Source organism: Mandrillus leucophaeus, unplaced genomic scaffold, assembly GCF_000951045.1.
Source record: "Mandrillus leucophaeus isolate KB7577 unplaced genomic scaffold, Mleu.le_1.0 Scaffold600, whole genome shotgun sequence".
In the NCBI taxonomy this organism is placed as follows: Eukaryota; Metazoa; Chordata; class Mammalia; order Primates; family Cercopithecidae; genus Mandrillus; species Mandrillus leucophaeus.
The window spans coordinates 1,004,466-1,021,295 of NW_012106476.1; the positions used below are offsets into that span (position 1 = coordinate 1,004,466).

At 37.5% G+C, this 16,830-nt stretch overlaps 1 protein-coding gene across 5 annotated transcripts in view; it reads left to right on the forward strand.

The window, feature by feature from the left end:
• Positions 1-16,830, forward strand: part of GRIK1 (glutamate receptor, ionotropic, kainate 1) — a 460,689-nt gene that overhangs the window by 384,236 nt on the left and 59,623 nt on the right. For 3 of the 5 annotated variants that reach the window (XM_011999791.1, XM_011999794.1, XM_011999795.1), the window contains one exon: positions 14,144-14,251. In XM_011999791.1, the coding sequence (XP_011855181.1) occupies positions 14,144-14,251 (108 nt within the window). Of the gene's footprint in view, positions 1-14,143; positions 14,252-16,497; positions 16,543-16,830 lie in introns of all 5 variants that reach the window. The other 2 variants (XM_011999792.1, XM_011999793.1) reach the window with 1 other exon arrangement.

Here is a 16,830-nt window from a genome sequence, read left to right on the forward strand (position 1 = left end):
AAAAAAAAAAAAGAGAGATTTTAATCTCCAGGCAATTAAAAATTTTGTTCCAGGAAAGTGCTCTAATGAAGAATCTGAAACACAAAGCAAGTTTTAACTACTGTCATTGTTGCCTTGCGGCAGCACTGGAAAATGCACAGAGATCAGTGTAAATGCCTCCAGGACTGACAGGATGCAGGAGGTCGTGGGCTATGGGTACAGCCATGGTACTTACAGGCCTCCTTCAGATCCTTACTAATGTATGAACTTTGGATTGCTATGGTTGTGTCACGGAATCTATCACCAGGCTAGTGCTCCATTTAGGGAACTATGGGGGGAAAAAAAACTTGGTTTGAGGCCATGCTAGGGGTTGTTACCTAAATCCCCAGAGAATGACCTACGAGGATATGGTGACCCCAAGAATAATTATAACAACTGGGATCTTTGGGGGCAGTCTTTGAAAAGACTCAGTAGATCTCCCTTGCCTACAATATATTAAAAACCGTTCTCCCATAGCGATCTGTATTATGCCTGAAAATCCTCTAGATTATAGGGTTACAGGATCCAATAAGTACCTGCCCAACCATATGATGAGAGCATTTCAATGTCCCAATACTATACTGAAATAAACAAATACACAGTTTGTCAGACCTTGTTTACCATCCATGACTAACTCAATCTTCATCTCCTAAAAACTACATTGACCATACCAGCCACAGCTCACTTTCCTAATTTTATAAGACTTCTATTAGTGCTACTATCTACTTCTTAATTTCCTGTAAATGGGTGAGTGGATAGATAGATAGATAGATAGACAGACAGATTACTTAATCATCAGAGTAAACTTCTTCAGAACTGTAATCAGACCCCAAGCTTAACAACTGGCTCAAAGTTGTGTAGTGGAACTTGCCAGCAAACATGAGTATCAGACTAAGGATCTATGGAGCTGGCAAGCTTTGAGCCCCTTTTCAGTGATTCTTATGGTGTAGTGTGAGGATCTTCTCTTTTAAAACTAACTAAAGTACTTATTTAAAAACAGTGTTTCAATGATTTTGTGCTCATTTAAAATATAAAAACCACTGCATTATATTATTGACGACATAGGAGGGCAGTTGGTTTTTCACTGACAAGCAGCATAAAAGAAGTCCCTGAGATAGGGCAGGGTTCATTGCAAACTGCTCTATGAGTAATCATGTATCTGTAAGGGAGTTGAGGGGATCTTAAGTAGGTCAAGATAATAAGGGAACTGGATTTTTATTAAGCTTCCACTCAGACAGTCCTGTGTTAGATGCGTTGAAGCATTATCTCTTTTCATTTTCACGACGACTAGGTAGACTATTAATTTTTGCAAATGAAGCTTGACAAAGTTAAGCAACTTGCAAAGAGGCACCCAGCTACTCAAAGATAGAGCCAAGATTCAAGCCCAAGTCATTTGATTCCAAAATCATTCTCCAAATACATCATGCTCAGACTTTAAAACTTGATAGCAATTAAAATGCTATTTAAATAGCATTTTAAAATTACTATTGTTATGCAGAAAGTGTCTTGCTTACAATGTCAGGTTTATGACTAAAATTTGTTTGTAAACAATGTGTGATAATCAATGAATTGCCTATTAGCAGTATTTTTAAATTTTTAAATGCAATGTGTTTTTTTTGGTTAGGCCAATATAAACACATTAATTTACTGTTTATATTAAATTATCCTGTTTTATTTCAATCTTTCTGTTTTCCATATAGCTTTTTAAATCACAAAGTAATTCTATCATGGACTGCCATGTGACGTGCTTTATGAAAGCCAAGCATCATTGATATCTCAGAATACTAGAAAAGGAGATACTTTGAGCTTGGTGAGAAATGAATGCACTCACAATGTACTGAAGGGAAGAGAATGTAGGGCATATTCAAGAAGTTTCAATGTAGGGAGAGTTGTGTGACTAGAGATAAAGGAATTTAAAGCATGCTTTACTGTCTCACAGTTAAATATTAAGTCAGCAAAAGTCACCCACACTTATGGTAATGTGGTAACTCTATGAACAGAAGCACACAAGTAATCCGAAACAGAAATCCTAGAAGGTAAAACCATCCTGGGACCCATTTAATCCAGTGGTCAACAAACAGAATGGGACAGGCAACGAAGGTCTGTGAAAGACATTGCTAGCAAGAAAATTAGAGGTGTTTCAACCAAACTAGCCAAAGGTCAAGAGTTCATTTTCTAGAAATACCTTTTACTCTGAACCCTGATGGAAAATAGAATGCTATGTGTCAATTCCATTTGACCTGAGACCTCTTGCAAAGAGGAGTACACAAAAGAGGCTGAAGGTTTATTTTGTTTCTACTCCTGTAGACAGCCCATTCCAGTCTTGTGACATTGACTTGCAGGAGAAGCTGCTCCATGATAGATGAACCAGAGAAACTGAAAAATAGGATCCTGGAAGCCAGAGCAGAGGCTCTTTGTCTTTCTAATGGAACCCAGCATATCCAAGAGGGATCCACTTGGGCAGCTTACACTTCAAACGTGCCACTGAATGAGTGAGAAGTCAGGATTTTAGTGATGATTGATACTTTTTCATTTATTTCTCCTTTTATTTTGGGCTTGAGAATGTTTTCTCCTTATGACCCATATAAAGTCTAGAGTTAGGATGTAAAATGGAGAAATAAGCCCACACATTTTCTTTTCTTTCACATGATCTTATTGATGGAAATGCAGTTTGGTGAAGAAAAACAACATGAGGTAGACCTGGTTCTGAACCCCTCTGGGTACATCTTACTAACTTTAGGATCTCTTTCCTCTCAATAAACTGGGGACCATCCTACTTACCTCATCTAGATGCTGTAAGGACCAAATGTGATTACATTTACACCACTTTGCGTTTGTCAGTATATAATTTTATAACATTATCAACATAACTGTCATGCAAACATAATGTAGGCATGTGCCAAAAATACACTTAACTCCTTAATGATGGAACCATCTGGATAGTAAATCTAGTTCAAAAAGGAATTACAGAAAGAGTGGTTATATAGTCCAACAGGAGAAGCTAATGGAAATGAATATGCTGAGTTAGAGACAAAATTGATTATTGTTCTACAAGCAATAAAACCATAACCTTTGAGGTCATCTTCTGTACTAGATTTGCATCAGTTAGGTCTCTGTTGCACAAAAAATATCTAAGTTCACATGTAATTTCATAGTCTTGACCTTAGACAAGAGAAAACAGTAAAACAAACAAGGGTACAATCCTCTAGAGGATTAAATCATCCTTGGGTGGACCTGTTAGGCAATGATCACATGTGACTTTGGAAAGAAATACAGTCGTTGTTCTTTTGTTTTATTTCCAAGTTTTAGATAATTTTCTCAGCAGTTCCCTATTGTGTCATAAATAATCTCCAAAGATTATTCATATTACCAAAAGTCTCGTGTCATCGTTCTTAGACCTGATTAATTTACATGGGGGCAGTACAAGATGTTCATTGACCGTGGAAGCCTCTGGGTATGGATAGCAAATTCCGAGCGGCTGTTTCAAGCAGCTACTAAGGACAGAAAATTAACTTCTGTAAGAAAATTTCAAAAGGAATCTCTCATTGCATTTTCAGAATCCTTTCTTCAGAATTTTTTTTCTCTTATTGACTTTTTATTCCAAGTTGTATTAGTTTCCTATTGCTTTTTAAGTGAATTACCACAAGCATAGTCGTTCAAAGCAACACAAATTAATTCTCCTACTGCTTTGGCGGTCAGAACTCTAACACAAGTCTCATTGGGCTAAAGTCAAGATGTTGGTAAGGCTGATTCCTTCTGGAGGCTATAGAGGGAAATCAGTTCCCTTGCCTTTCCCAAGGTCCAGGGATTCCTGTAATCCTTTGGCTTGTGGACCCTTTCCTCCATCCTCAAAGCCAGCAATGTAGCATCTTTCAGTTTTTCAGTCTCTTTCTCTCTGTCTTCTGTTGCTGTCATCCCATCACCTTCTGTCTGACCCTTCCTGAGTCCCTCTTATAAGGACCCTGTGATTACATTAGGCCCACCCAGATAATCTGGGATGATCTCCCCATTTTAAGATCCTTAATTGATCACATCTGTGTAGTTTCCGTTGCTACCTTCTATGTTCCAGGGATTAGAACATGGACAATTGGGGAGAGGGTGACATTTATTCACCCTACCACACAAGGGTAAGAAACTCCATTCAAGAAATGCATCTGCACAATATTCCTATAGCACCTAGACATTTTGGTGAATTTCTCTGAGTGCCCAACATCTGATAGATTTCCTGGCCTACTAGAAAATTGTCTTCCTTTTTACCTGTAAGTTTACGATCATATAAATCATAGAACAAATTACAGACCAGTTTCCGGAGAGGCCTTTCTGAACCTTGGTTCCACATTTGAAGTAGAGCACTTTTTCCTTAATGGTGGGTTTGCTACACTTGATTAAACAAGATATGTATTATTTGTAATAAACCAGATACATTCCTGGTATATTAGTCAGGATTCTCCAGAGAAACAAAACAAATAGAAGAGAGAGAGACAGAGAAAGAGAGAGGGAATATGATTTATTTTGAGGAATTGGCTCATTCAATTATGGTGACTGAGAAGTCCCATGACCTGCCATTTGCAAACTAGAGACCCAGAAAAGCAGATGGTATAATTCAGTCTGAGTCCAAAGATCTAAGAACGAGGGAAGCTGATGGTATAACTCCCAGTATGAGGGTAGTAGAAGATGAGATGAGATGGCCTAGTTCAACAATAAAGCAGAAAAAAGGAAGCAAATTCCTCTTTCCTTCACCTTTTGTTCATCTCAGACCCTCAACAGATTGGACTGGATAATGCCCAACCACAGTGGAGAGAGCAGTCTTCTTTATTGGACCCCACAATTCAAATGCTCATCTCATCTGGAAACACTCGCACAGACACAGCCAGAAACGACGTTTAATGTGGGCCCCGTGACCCAGTCAAATCGACACATGAAATGAACCATCACACCTGGTGTGACCTTACACAGCCAATTTATTCAACTATAGCCTGGTTATAAAAACGACAGATGTGTATTGATTTTATGCAAATAACCACATTGCCATAAAAGCTAGTAAGTTGTCTGAATTCTGAGGGGTCAGGGAGAATAAGGTGCCATATAAAGAATGTGTCATTTATAGGTTACCAAAGAGAGAGTTAAAGAGATCAGGAAGAGAATGAATCTTTTCATTCTTTTAATAAGGTATGTAAAACCATATCTTATTAAAAGATAATATCTTATGATCTTATTATTTAATAATATCTTATTATTTATTATTATTTAATAATATCTTATTAAAAGACCATATCTTATTAAAAGAATAAAAGAAATGACCCAGGTATCCCAAGATATCTTATAATAAGATATTAAAGCCATATAACCACAATTAGATTCCCCTCAGCAGTTCACTTAATCCTACTTGTCTTATAACTAGTGGATGTTGGATCAACACTTGGCTTTCAAATGTCTTCTGCTCCTGGACGATTAAAAAGAGTCCTGAAAATCCCGATTCCATCCTCTGGTACAGTTAGTCGTCTAAGTGACACCTTAATATCCAAAGTCTCTACCAATGACTGTTTAAAGTGCCAATAGGTAAGAGTATTTTTTGGCAGCATGTTGCCATGAGGCTCTGATACTGCCATTCTCTGACAAAGGCTATTTCCAGACTGTAGTTTATAGCAAAACTTTCAGAAAAACATGAGAGTAAAGCAGAAACCACTTGTTGATGATGGGAATGAAAGTCTGTCTGAGACGATGACATAGAAGGTAAGTGATCATTTGTCGTCTTGTTAACAGCAGGCTAAATATTCCATTTTAAAAGAGAGAAAATAAAACTACAGTCTTACATTAACGTAATATTTGGCAGAAAAAAGATTCACAAAACTTAAAATATATATCTTATTAATAAACCAATTAAAGCTGGCTAAACTTTGCCAAAAATTTAACACACTTCTTTGTTTTTACTCAGACTCATTACGTGCATATATTATACTCCAAGGTAAATAAAATTCTCTTTCCTCCAACCTTCTATACTACACACACTTGTGCTTTGCCATTCACTACACTGTTATATAATTTGGAATATATTTTCTTTTCACTATGTAAACAAAGATATACCCCATTACCTTATACACACGAGCTTGCGTAAAACAACCCCCTAGAGACATGTGCATTCTTTGAACATCATCTTCAAAGTGGCAAAAACAAAATGTTCATTAATATGACTCTAAGTTACAGCTTCTCTGTAACATATAGAAATAATAAGATGTATATAGACATTCACAGTTAGCGTTATACACACATAGTTATACACACACTAATGGTAACCATCATGCCAATATTATCTCTTAATGAGAAGTGACCCAGATATCCCAAGATTATCCATCAGTTAACTTGATTTTACATTAACTCGTGATATTAAACGTAATAGAAACATGGAAATTACATTTCAACTGATACATTACAAAGTGTAAAAACTGTTTATATAAAAATTTTGCCAAATTCTAACTCGATATAATTACATATAATTTTAAATCTTCATTTTAAACATTATGTGTCAATGCTATCTTGTCTCATTGGTAAACCAGTATAAGAAGTTTTTAAGGAGTTCAGATTAACTAGCCTCTTTTCAGGAAACCAAAAACAAATCTGTAAAACTAAAAAGTAAATCAGAACTATATAACTCAGAGTGATAATACTAAGGGAGAGATATGTAATGCTTTTTAAGCTAATTTTTAAAAATCAATTAAATATGGTCAAATATGCACTTTACATAAACTTGCATTTTTACATAGAAATGCTTCCAAGCTAGGAATTTCTGTGAACTTTTTCAAGGGAAGCAATACAATGTATTTAAACTTCAGTTTCTCTGTAACATGAGAATCCTGAGAATATTGATATAAGTAATCAAATCTATAAATAATAAAAATAGAAAATCTTTAATTCGCAAGGTGTTATTCATACACAATGAGAAGGAAAGGCTTTTTTTTTTAATTTCCAGAGATAGACAGCTATTGAGGGCTGCAGCTTTAGTTCTATAAACTTAGCCATGTCTTGAAAGGAATCACAGAACACAATAACTCAGGAGGACAGAAAGGTTGGTTGTGATTTCCAGTGAACCTGAGACATAATCTTGCTCAGAGAAAAGGAAAGTGCTAAGAAACCAGGTTTTCCTAACAAAGAGTTAGATTACCTGCATCTAGCTGATAGATCACTATATGATGAGAACAAAGTGCCAGGTTCACAATTATTCTTGCCACCAAAGGAGAACTTAACAGCCATGTGCAGATCAGGTGCACATGGACACCGGTATCCCCGTGACTGTGTTCATGAGACTTGCCTAGCAGTCAAATACCTACTACTTCATATACTTGGCTGTGACCCAAACAAGGAGACATAAAATGCTCTTCTGAGTAGGCAGTGGAGGTGGCATAGTGGTCTGAGACCAAACAGAGGTGCCTGCACCCAGTTGTGGAGGAGAAATGACTGAAGCTGTGAGTTAGGTAAGGCACTTCTCGGCTGACAGACTTGGCCAAAACTCAGAATCAAAACACACAATCACAAGACAAGACAAGACAAGAGAGTCAGCAAAAAAGTTTGTTGCTACTTAGGGTTTGCTCTAGGACTGGAGTGTTGTGTGATTTTGTTTTGTTTTGTTTTTGTTTTTTTTTTTAAAGATGTTTCTGAGCCTAAATGGCCGATAACATAGGCTCTGGCAGGTGAGTGTACTTGGGCAAATCGTAGGACCATTTCCAGTTTTAAGCCAGTTATATATGTGACTTGAGTACAAACATAAGAAAGCAAGTATTGAAGATGTGTCTAACTGAGGGAACCAGCAGGATGATAAAGCTTGTTGTAAAAAGACAGTGAGGCACGGCGGTTCTAGAGGCGACCGGGGAAGTCAAAGTATCGGAAAAATAGCTAATGCATGTGGGACTTAACAACCTAGCTGATGGGGGACACGTGTGGCAAACCACCATGGCACGCATTTACCTGTGTAACAAGCCTGCATATCCTGCACATGTACCCCAAAACTTAAAATAAAATAAAATAAAATAAAATAAAATAAAATAAAATAAAAAGCTGGCTAATGTCCTATAGGTCAACACAATTATAATTTCTGAGGTTATCTTTTCTATTAGATAGAAATCATTTACATCTCTGCCACATACAAATCCTATAAATTAACATGTAATTTCACAGAATCTGCATCTTAACAGTAAATTTAAAAATAAAGATACACCTCTTTAGAGAATCATATCACCCTTGGGTGAGGCTATTGTACTATGACCACCATGACAAAGAAGGTCACGCAATCTTTTTTTTTTTTTGCTTCATTTTCAAGTTTTTATAAGTTTTATTAACAAATAGAATAGTCACTTAAAAGCAGTTTTTATCTTCACCTTGATCTAGCAAGGAAAGCTAACCTTTGAGTTTGCCATGAGCCTTCCATACACAATGTTCTCCGAAGAAAACATAGTTTTCACTATGTAAGTGAAGAATAAGAAGTCTCTCTCAACAGGAAACAATTTATTCAGTTTGGCAAAGGACAATGGCTGTGTCAAGGAAAATTCTAGGAAGGGAGGATTTACATTCTTTTACATATTTAAATTCCTTTTCAACAGATGCTGGCAAGGTTGCAGAGAAAAAGGGATGCTTTCACACTGTTGGTGGAAGTATAAATTAGTTCCTCCCTTGTGGAAAACACTATGGCAATTCCTCAAAGACCTAAACACAGAAATACCATTTGAACCAGCAATCCCATTACTGGGCATATACCCAAAGGAATATAAATAATTCTATTGTAAAGATACATGTACACTTACGTTCATTGCAGCATGATTCACAATAGCAAAGACATGGAATCAACCCAAATGCCCATCAATGATAGACTGAAAAAAGAAAATGTGGTATATATGCACCATGGAATACTATGCAGCCATAAAAAGGAATAAGATCATGTCCTTTGCAGGGACATGGATGGAGTTGGAAACTCATCCTCAGCATAGTAACACAAGAACAGAAAACCAAACACCACATGTGCTCACTTATAAGTGAGAGTTGAATGATGAGAACGCATGGACACATGGAGGGGAACAAAACACACCAGGGCCTGTCAGAGATGGGGAGAGGGGAAGGAGAGCATCAGGAAGAACAGCGAATGGATGCTAAGCTTAATACCTAGGTGATGGGAAGATCTGTGCAGCAAAACACCATGAAACACATTTACCTGTGTAACAAACCTGCATATCCGCACATGTACCCCTGAACTTAACATCAAAGTTGAAGAAAAAAATTCCCTTTCAGAAAAAAATAAATAAGTAAAAGAAATCATTTTAACTAATGACATTAAGAGTTGATTATCATAAGAGCCCAGAGTCAGGTGCTAGCCCCTTACTTCCCTAATAATAAAATGTACGCATTTAATTTGGACAACAAATATCTTGAGAAAGAATATACAATAAGATATTCATGAAACCTTTTATTTTTCTTCTTTTAGCTCTTGATTCCTGTCTCTTGATTATCAGATAGTGTGTCCAGTAAGACGAATGAGGAAAACTCACAGTATTTGATTTAGTTGCTATTAAGCAGTTGTAGACATGAAGGTCTGATGCAGGGTAGAAAATAAAGCTCTTTCCTAAAATAGGGACAATAGTTTAAGTATTGTTTTCTGTTTTAAGTATACTATAATTGTCCCCTCTGCAAATGCTTCTCCATAAGGCAAGCACATGGTAATTATGGATAATATAATTATATATCATTATCTAAATTGTATATGCTTCAGCCCTGTCCCAGAAAAATGAATTCCTCATGGATCCTATTCATCACATCCTGAAAGTAGTCATTGCTTATTCACCCTAATCAATAATGTATTGATGATGAATAAATGCTTATCAACAATGAGTTTGCAGAAAAACAAAGAACATATACAGAAATGCAGCTAATCTAGGGGATGAGAGGCAGGAAGACATGGGCAATTGTGCCAGTAAGGGAAATTTGACGTTGAAGGTCAAAGATATTTTCTTTCAGTGAAGAATCACATAGGGAGTCTTTGCAGATATTTGAGGCAGAGAAGGAAGCATTGTTAAAATATGAAAAGGGAACTTTTTTGCCACTTCGATGAGCAGGAGAAAAAGCAAGAAGTGGGAATTACTCTGCACCAGTGATTGGAACACTAAGTTCAAGAATAAAATCAATGCAAGGGAACCCAAACAAAGGGACACAACAGGCACAGTTAGGGAACGAAATTGGATTTCTGAACTGGGTTTTAAGACCCCGCTATAAGCTATATCCTCCACTAAGAGATAAATGCTACCAATTCTGCACATTTTCAGAGACCCCTGTAAACTCTGGACAATGTACCAAATTGACTCACAACACGAGCCCCATAAAGGAGAAGTTGCCTTTAGAAAAAAGCTTTCTGAAAATCCTGTAGAATTTAATGAAGATAACTACCTCCTTTCAAACAGGTCAGGAGGACAGTTGGAAGAGCACATTGTTTAGAGGCATGAAAAAGGGACCTGAAAACTGACTTAATTCAAATCCCCAACACAGTAGAGATTTCCACTCAACCAAAGCGTTACACAAATTGTTCTCAGCTCTCAGACAGATGTTGTAAGCCTAACACAGCAGCTTATTTCATGGCTCTCATTTAACCCATCAATCCACAAAGCCAGCCTTTGGCTTGCAAAATAAGAAGGAATGACCAGAGTACAAAAACTAGAATAGAGGTGTGACGGGGAGAAAAAGGAGAATGCAATGCCAAGAGGTGTACCTAAATAGACACAAGAGGACACCTCCTACTTGTGTTGATTGGTGATAGTTTTTGTCCCATTACAGAGACTTGATTACCTGGATCTCAGCCAGTGTGATAACAGGTGTTACTACTGACCATAAAGATATGCCAGTCATTTTTAAAGCTACTGCCAGCGTTTGATATTATGGTCTTCCTTGGCAATAAACTCTAGAGACTAGGTACTAGGATCTGAAGAAGCATTTCTTTCTATATGTTATAGCACTTAGGCAGCACCTAGTTTGCCATCGAGATGGCTTAGAGGAAAAAGTTGGAGCTTTTCTTGTCCATATATCATTCCCTACCATTGATTTAACTTCCAGAACTATTAAGTGATAAAATATACTTTTGTCATAATATCCACTCTAACTGAATGGTAGCCAGAAAATATGTTTTGGCCAATTATACTGGTTCCTTACATTTAAGCTGATTTATTAACGTGTTCTTTATGAAATTCTGTCTATCCTGCTGTGGGACTATTTTCATTAATATTTAAAGGTGTGCAAGTTGGTGGGACAGGGAACTGGAGGAATTGTGCTATCCCTATGTTCATATTTGGGCATATGAATATGATTGTATACATTTTGTTCTATGAGAACTACCCGCTAACCAACACGCTGCTTACAATATTGACCTTCTCCAAGTCATTCTCCCCAATTATAAAAGAGATATCAAATCATCTCCCTATGCACATCTGACCATGGCAACACATGTTTAAAACACCTCCATGATTCCCCAAAAGTCTACTGAGCAATGTCCAAGAAAACTAGCATGCTTCATAACACCTTTACGAACAGACTACTGGCCTTCCTAGGCTCATTTCGCATCAGTTCCTACTTTACATTAGAGTCTCATGGCAAACTTACAACATATTCTTTATTTCATGTTTTTACGCAGCCCATGAATCTTTGCTTGGTGGGCTTATCCTTTGTGAGCTCAAGCATTCTTGCCTTCAGTTGGGATAAGTGCTCTTCTCCATACTTCATTCTTCAATATTCTATGCAAATCTTTATCCTCAAACCTAAAGTGCTTTATGGAAATCCTTTAATGTGTTTGTTCCTACTAAACTGTAAACTTCTAGGTGCTGTATTCTCATCATACTTTCCTGCACAGAGAAGATACTCAATAAATGAATATTTTCCAAATGAATTAATAGTGAAAACATAATTGAACCAAATTCTGTAGTCTTTTCTCCCCAGATAGTAATATGTTTTACATTAAAATCTGAGTATAACAACTGTGTTTTATGTTTTATGTAGCCCAGTTTGCAGATCATAGGTGCTTAATGAATCACTTTCAACTTCATTAAACCCCTCTACGGTATCTTGCCTATGATTGTAGAAATCCAGAGCTAAAGCTCATTTTATGCAACATCTTCCCTTAATGTGCATTCCTCTGTGGCCTAAAAAAAGGACAAAATGACTCAACCAAGGCCACAAAACTTGATAGTGGCTTAAAGACTAAACTTGATTTCTTGACTCCCAATCAAAGGTATTTCACCACTTTTAGATGGGATTATGAGCTGAGAAATTAATGAGTTGGCCTGAAGTTACACTGCAGATATTCGGCTCCAGAGGTATGGAAAATTCAATGTTCTTTCCACTGCATTGCTCTGCCTCTTGGCCAAATGGGTAAATACATTCAACAGATACACATGGCTCAAATAACTGCAAATAGTGTAATTCTTCAGGATCTTCCCATTTTATGCATGTCTAATGAATCTGGTAAAGTCAAGAGGGAGAAAAACAGCTAAGTGGATACAAATAGCCGAGTTTTCCTTTATCCCCAGTTGTAAGTGAAACTCAAATAAACAAGGTTGCCAAAAATCACCTAATGATTGAAGCTGAAGACTCTCCCAAGGGCCACCACTTTCTATTTAATAAACCCACCAGAGATATCTAATGTGAGTTCTGGGAAAGGCGGACTATTGTGAATTTTTTATTATTTGAAATGATGTTGATGTGTAGGGTAGGCAGAAGAGCAGCTCCCTCAAAAGATACCCACGTCCTGATCCCTGGAACCTGTAAATGTTACCTTATGTAGCAAAAAGGCCTTTGCATAGTGATTAAATTAAGAATTTTTGAGATGGGGAGATTATCCAGGTGAGTTCTAAATACAATCACAAGTGTCTTTATAAGAGAGAAGCAAAAGGAGTTTTTTTTCTTCTTCTTCTTCTTTTTCGTTTTCTTTGTCTTTTTAAGATGGAGTCTCGCTCTGTCATCAGGCTGGAGTGCAATGGCGCCATCTCAGCTCACTGCAACCTCTGCCGCCCGGGTTCAAGCGATTCTCCTGCCTCAGCCTCCCAAGTAGCTGGGATTACCAGCATGCGCCACCACGCCTGGCTAACTTTTTGTATTTTTAGTAGAGACGGGGTTTCACCGTGCTAGCCAGGATGGTCTCAATCTCCTAACTTCAGGTGATCCGCCTGCCTTGGCCTCCCAAAGTGCTGGGATTACAGGTGCAAGCCACTGCGCCCGACCTGTTTGGTTTGTTTGTTTGTTTGTTTGTTTGAGACAGAGTCTTGCTCTGTCGCCCAGGCTCCTGGAGTGCAGTGGAAGGATGTTAGCTCACTACAACCTCCACCTCTCAGAGGGAGCTTTTATGCAGACAGAAGGGGAGGAGGAAATGTGATCACTGAGGCAGAGGTTGCAGTGATGGAACCACAAGAGAAAGAGGAGTGCCAGAAGCTACCAGAAGCAGAAGGAAGCAAAGAATAGGGTCTTCCCTCGAGCCTCCAGAGACAGCTCGGTCCTGCTGACACTTTAATTCCAGCCAGTCATACTGATTTTGGATTTCAGGCCTCCATAACCTTGAGAAAATAAATTTCTGTTGTTTTGAGCACCCGCGTTTGTGACTATTTGCTACAGCAGCCACGGGAAATTACAATGCCCAAATGACGCAAACACGCTAAGTCATCAACCGCCTGAAAACTCTGCAGTACATCATTGGACTATATTGGTCTATATTCTTTTCACAGAGAAAGAAAAAGCAAGGACTCACTTCCACTCAGCCGTATTTCAAAAGGAATTTGAATTGACCTTGGAAAACAGAATATTGTCATTTGTCAGAGTTTGTGTATTCCATGTGCAGACTATTTTACAGCAATTTTCTCCATACTGTCCATTTAGGTAGCCACGATGACAGGTTTGACTGGGTTAGGGTGTTAGAATTGACAGAATAAATGAGTGCTAATAAAACGACGACGTGTTCTGCTATCATGTTGCTGAACCAGTGCAATGGTTTATAACAGCATGATGAAACCAAATAATTGGATACTGTGATGGATTTGAGGTATTATAATTTTGATGGTCTCAGGAATTAGGATAAATGTTTAACAGTAACAGCCACATTTCTTCTTGTCCACAGGCTCGGTGGGATGGCTTGACTGGGCATATCACCTTTAATAAAACCAATGGCTTGAGGAAGGATTTTGATCTGGACATTATTAGTCTCAAAGAGGAAGGAACTGAAAAGGTAACCTCCTTAATAATAAATAAATAAAATAACAAACGAGCATTGCTCAAGCATTTTTACTAAACTGCACAGACAAGTAAGTGAATGATGAAGTGATTCAGCATGTTATTTTACATCCAGTTTTTAAATCTCTTTTATCTGCAGATAGAAGTTGCTGTGCTAGATTCTTAAATTTCATGTCTTAGTAATAGCAATGCTAACTAGTGTTTATATTGTGCTTCATTTATATAGCTAGTGTGTTTATATTATTACATATATAACCCTAGAGTTGGGTGTCATTAGGCCCATGTCTTAAAGCTTTTAACAAATTGAGTTTAGACTTGGAAAAGCAGAAGCTGTCAATGGTTTATCGATGGAATGGCATCCAAGGGTTACCCAGAAATTAATTTTAATTGCACATTTCATTCCATTTTGAGATTGGTGACAGGCAGAATAAAGTAGGATAGAAGAGATGTACTGGAGCAAATTAACTTTGCATTCTTAATTTTAGGACAAACATCAAAAAACTGTATTTTAATGTTGGGTTCTCATTTTAGGATTATTTTAGTTGTAAATCTGAATCTCTCCATGTTTAAAGTTCTACTTTAGTGATTATTTAGAGTAATACCAATGTAAACTATTTGGTTAAATAATAATGATAAAAGAATTTGGCTTCTCAGTATATTTTATTATGCCAATTTTAATATTCATGACTATACGTTGGAATTAACACTTAGAATCTGAAGATTTTACACGGAGAATCTTACAGAAAAACAATTGAAACCCCCAAAACAATCACCTCAACAGAAAACTCTATAATCTGACATTTTTTTCCCACTATAGCGAATAAGATAGTGTGTTTAATATAAGAGTGGCTTTGGGAACAATCGATTGCTTGCTTAATTAGATTAGTTGGGTTGATTTTTTGTAAATGAGGTAAGGTTTTCATTTCTGTTTTCTTGTTTTTGTTAACTGGGACACATTTTTTTTGCAGGTGCTAACTACCCCTCCCCCTCAAAAAAACATTAATGGGAACAAAGATCATTTAGGCCAAATGTATTAGAAGGTGACCCAGTGGTGTGAAATGTTTGAGGAAAATAATTAGTTTGCAGTTTTGAGGGTACACATGATACATGCAGGTTTCTCACTTCAAATATGCCTCTCCCATCTTCTGGCCTCCTCTTCACTCTGATTTGCCGCTCTGTTGGTCTAACATGCTCTGATAGAGCACAAGACATCCAGCCAGCCTCCACAATGGTGTATGTGGGATGCTGGCTGGAGGGAACAAAAGAAAAAAATACTTGTTATGATCTAAAAGCCTATAATTGTTTAAAGAAAATGTCTGCTTCTTGAAGCACGAGTCTTTTCCCCACTCTGTTCTCCTCTTTCGTATAGCACTGCAGGGGGAAGAAAAGCTGTTAAGCAAACATCTTTTTGGCTAGGTGAATGATGAAATAGATGGAGAGCCATTGTTATGCTTTCACAGCTACCTACACACTGTAATATTATGCACATTGCATTGGTGTTTTTCCATCAAAGGCAAAATCGAATTAGATGAAAGTGTTTTGTGTTTGTTTCTTATCTCTTCATTGTTTGCAATAACTTTTCTCTCTTCAGGTGTCTTGAGCTCAATTCCTGAGAAGGCTGATTGGGCCTTAAGGCAATGAGGGAAGCCAACACGTCTCTCTCAGGAGCCGAGGGAGGAAATGCCCAATCTTTTTATGTCAGCCTCTCTTGGATTCAATAGGAAAAATTATTAGAAAAATCCCATTCTCACTTTCACTCAAATTTCTACTGCCTGGAAACCTATAATCAAAGAAGAAGTCATCAAGCATACTTCTTCTTTTGGTTAGGAACTATGTGTGTGTGTGTGTGTGTGTGTGTGTGTATTGATTGATTTGCTGGTTGATTGATTGATTGGTTTTAGTTACCCATGCCTTAAAAGGGTCTTCTTAAGGAACACTGAAGACCCTTAACACTGCAGCATACCTGTATACACTGAAAAGCACTTTAAAGCATTTTTTGGTGTGCAAAAGGAAAAGTAACAATTGAGTCTTACCACCAGGTAACTTCTGTGAGACACAAGTCTCGATTCATCTCTTTGCTGTTCCTATTGTCAGGCTTTATATTGAATTAAGATGCAAATTCCAAACAATGGGTGGGAACTGTAACACTCTAAGCACTCACACACCATGATTCCTTCTGGGTTTCACTCTCCATTTTAATTAAGTGCTATTTTTATTTTATTTTTCTCTCTGAAAACCAAGGCTGCTGGCGAAGTGTCTAAACACTTGTATAAAGTGTGGAAGAAGGTTTGTACTCTGACAACACCTGCAGGAAACCTGGGGGTGGGATGGGGAATGTCATTGGAAAAGCCTGTGCCCTTCCAATGTTACCAGACCTGTAGCTCTCCAATTGCAGTTTAGAGGGAATGTTCTATGTAAAGAGAGAGGAGGAGTGATTGAATATGCTGTCTCTCAACAACATCACCTGTGAATTGAAAACAGGTTTGCAATGGATTAAATAATGATGGATTAAATATTTGCCCCAAGATTATTTTTGTTTCTCCCAGGCAGGATCAGTCCCTGTTAGGATTGAAA